Consider the following 2,662-nt stretch of genomic DNA (forward strand, 5'->3'; position numbering starts at 1 on the left):
AATTATTACAACAAAATCAAACTTTGTCTATATCAATGGCTAATTGCATTATGCATATCATGCGCGCGTAAGCTTAATAAAAACACACACACACACACGCATTGTGATATTTATTTAATGGAAACTCAACCGTGTGCATGCACAATTATAAAAACTTCTATAGTTGCTCGACATACCTCGGGACAAAAAAAGAAAAACAAATGAAAACAAAAGCAAACAAACAATTCATTAGCTCATATTATTCAGCAGTAATTTTGCACGCCCAGTTGATCCCGAACAAAATAAATACGTATCGAAAATATATTTTATATTTGCAAGTTCGGAGCATGAAATTTACAATTTTTATTTTAAAAAAAATTTGTGCATATTTTAAAATTTCATGGAATCGGAGGAGAATAGAGATGGTTGAAATCCTAAACAACCCAATAATCCTTGTTTGTAAGGCAAGAAAGTTCTCTTCTTCATCTCCACCGAAACTGCTCTATTTACTGTGTAATGCAATTCATGAGCTGAGATCGGAGGCCCCGATCTTCTTCTTCTCCGGGAAACCGATCCGTTGCTGCTGCTATCTGTGGACCTGAAACTCGAGTTCTTCACATCCATCGAATCCGTTTTCTTCAATGCAGAATACTTCCTCATCTGTTCTTTATCCGTTGCGTGGCTTTCTGATGCGCTTCGGAACAGTAACAAGTCTTTGATCTTCCATTTCTTGTGCCAGAACGAAGCAAAACTTGATATTGCAGATGGGTTTTCTGTTGCTTCCTCGGGGTCGAACAACAGATCAGAAACTCGTAAAGGAGACAAGGATCTCGTCGATTTGTGCCTGGATTGTGAAGAATTATTATTGTTGGATATTCTTTCCCTTCCTCTGGTGTGACTAATTTCTTGGAAACTTTGCTTCCGTGTCTCTCCCTGCAGGTCCAGACCCGAATCTTTCTTCTTGTTTTTCTTGGGCGAATCCATGGCGGGCTTGTGATTCTGGTCGTAGTGAAATCTTGGAGTAAGCCTCAAAGGCTTGATCTTGCCTCCGTCGAAAAGCTCATCCGCCGACAGAGAAAGCCTCTCAAGATTCCCACTGAAATCGAACGCGAAATCTATCTCCTCCAAGTCCTGATCAGCGGCATCGCCGTAGTTTGAAGAAGCGGCGGTACTGATCTGTTCTTCTTTAGTGATCTTACGAATCCCGGGCTTCTCTTCCCAGTCGAAAGGCACGGAAACGTAGCCTCCTTCGTCGGCGGCGGCGTAGACACGTGGGCTGGCGGGGGCGCTGTAGAAGAAGGAGGCGCCGAAGCGTTGGGGGCTGGAAGGAGCGCTTATGTAAGGTGAAGTGGAGGCGCTGTCGAATCTGAAGTCCATGTTTGCAGGAGGTTTCATAATCTCCATCGCCATTATATATACAGGAATTGATTGGCGAAGGGAAATTGGAATTTATATATAAATAAGAATAATGCAGCTGGGATAGGAAAGGGGGAGGAAAGGACACAGTTTCTTGACTTGAATATGGGGGCTTTTCTTTATTTATATCTATATATATGTGTGATATGGAATTGTCATGCTTCACATTTAATAATTTAATTTTCTTGATGGACACTCCTAACTAATCCTCTAGAAATTTATTGATTGTCCATATTATTAATTGGAAACTACATTATTTACTACTATCTCGTGGGCACGTTTATACCGTTGAAATAATTGAAATAATTACCTCAATTTGATAAATTTTGTTAAAAAATACAATAATATAGATAAGTTATATTATAAATTTAAAAGATTTTTTAAAGTGAATAAGATATGTTTTTTTTAGAAGAATAAATATATGTTAGATATATATAAGTTACGAACAATTCATAATTTTTTTTTTCCTTTAATCTCAATTCTTTTCAGCTGACGTGACAATATTGAACTTCCAATAACGTTCGTCGCCATATCATCATTTGCCAATAACATGTCAGACTGTCAATAGTCTGATGAAAAATGATTAAAATCGATAAAAAAAAAAACTACAAATTCGTGATCTAAGATCATAAATTGACCCACAACACGACCAAAATACATGCAAGTTACACGAAAGAAATTATAATTTTCCCTTAATTATAATATGTATGCACACGCACTTTGCACATGAAGGGGTATTAATAACACGATTAAGGGGTGATGTAGCTTAGACAAAAACGTAGTATTTAATTCAGTAGATATTGACTTAGGATGGGTACATCGAATAACAAAAAGATTTTGGTTGAATTAACTCTGATTATCAATCACCGCATGAGACTAATTAATTAAGCCTTTTAATTTGTTCAAGGGTTTTGGAATTATTTGAAAGTAAATATTATCCAATATTTGATATTGAATCGTTCACTTTTTTCCTCTTTTCAACTTTTTTCAACCTCTAATAATTAAAACCCATAAGTTATTTTTCAATTCAACAAGCGTGATCAAGTTTTGTAATTTGTAAAATATTAAATAATTAATTAATCTTTTACGTAGAAAAATCAAAACAAAACCACACATAATTTTAAAGTTTTATGGGTCAACAATGATGATCTGTCGTGCCACCATCGGCTAGATGATTACATATTGATAGAAAACTATTGGGTCAGCCATATACAGCTGCAAGTGTTAATGTGTTATTACAAGAAATGCTAATCAAGCATATGCCAAA

The 2,662-nt window shown here is 36.0% G+C and overlaps 1 protein-coding gene across 1 annotated transcript; it reads right to left on the minus strand.

Moving 5' to 3' along the window:
* Positions 1–214: 214 nt before the first annotated feature.
* On the minus strand, positions 215–1,491 carry LOC140865855 (uncharacterized). Its single transcript, XM_073270676.1, has one exon. The coding sequence runs from the start codon at positions 1,387–1,389 to the stop codon at positions 370–372; it is 1,020 nt and encodes a 339-aa protein (XP_073126777.1). The 5' UTR covers positions 1,390–1,491; the 3' UTR covers positions 215–369.
* Positions 1,492–2,662: the final 1,171 nt, after the last annotated feature.

The sequence above is a fragment of the Henckelia pumila genome, chromosome 4 (assembly GCF_033568475.1).
Source record: "Henckelia pumila isolate YLH828 chromosome 4, ASM3356847v2, whole genome shotgun sequence".
NCBI classification, from domain to species: Eukaryota; Viridiplantae; Streptophyta; class Magnoliopsida; order Lamiales; family Gesneriaceae; genus Henckelia; species Henckelia pumila.

What these genes read in the sequence shown, in the direction of transcription:
- LOC140865855 (XM_073270676.1), bottom strand. Translation starts at nt 1,389, where the DNA reads ATGGCGATGGAGATTATGAAACCTCCTGCAAACATGGACTTCAGATTC.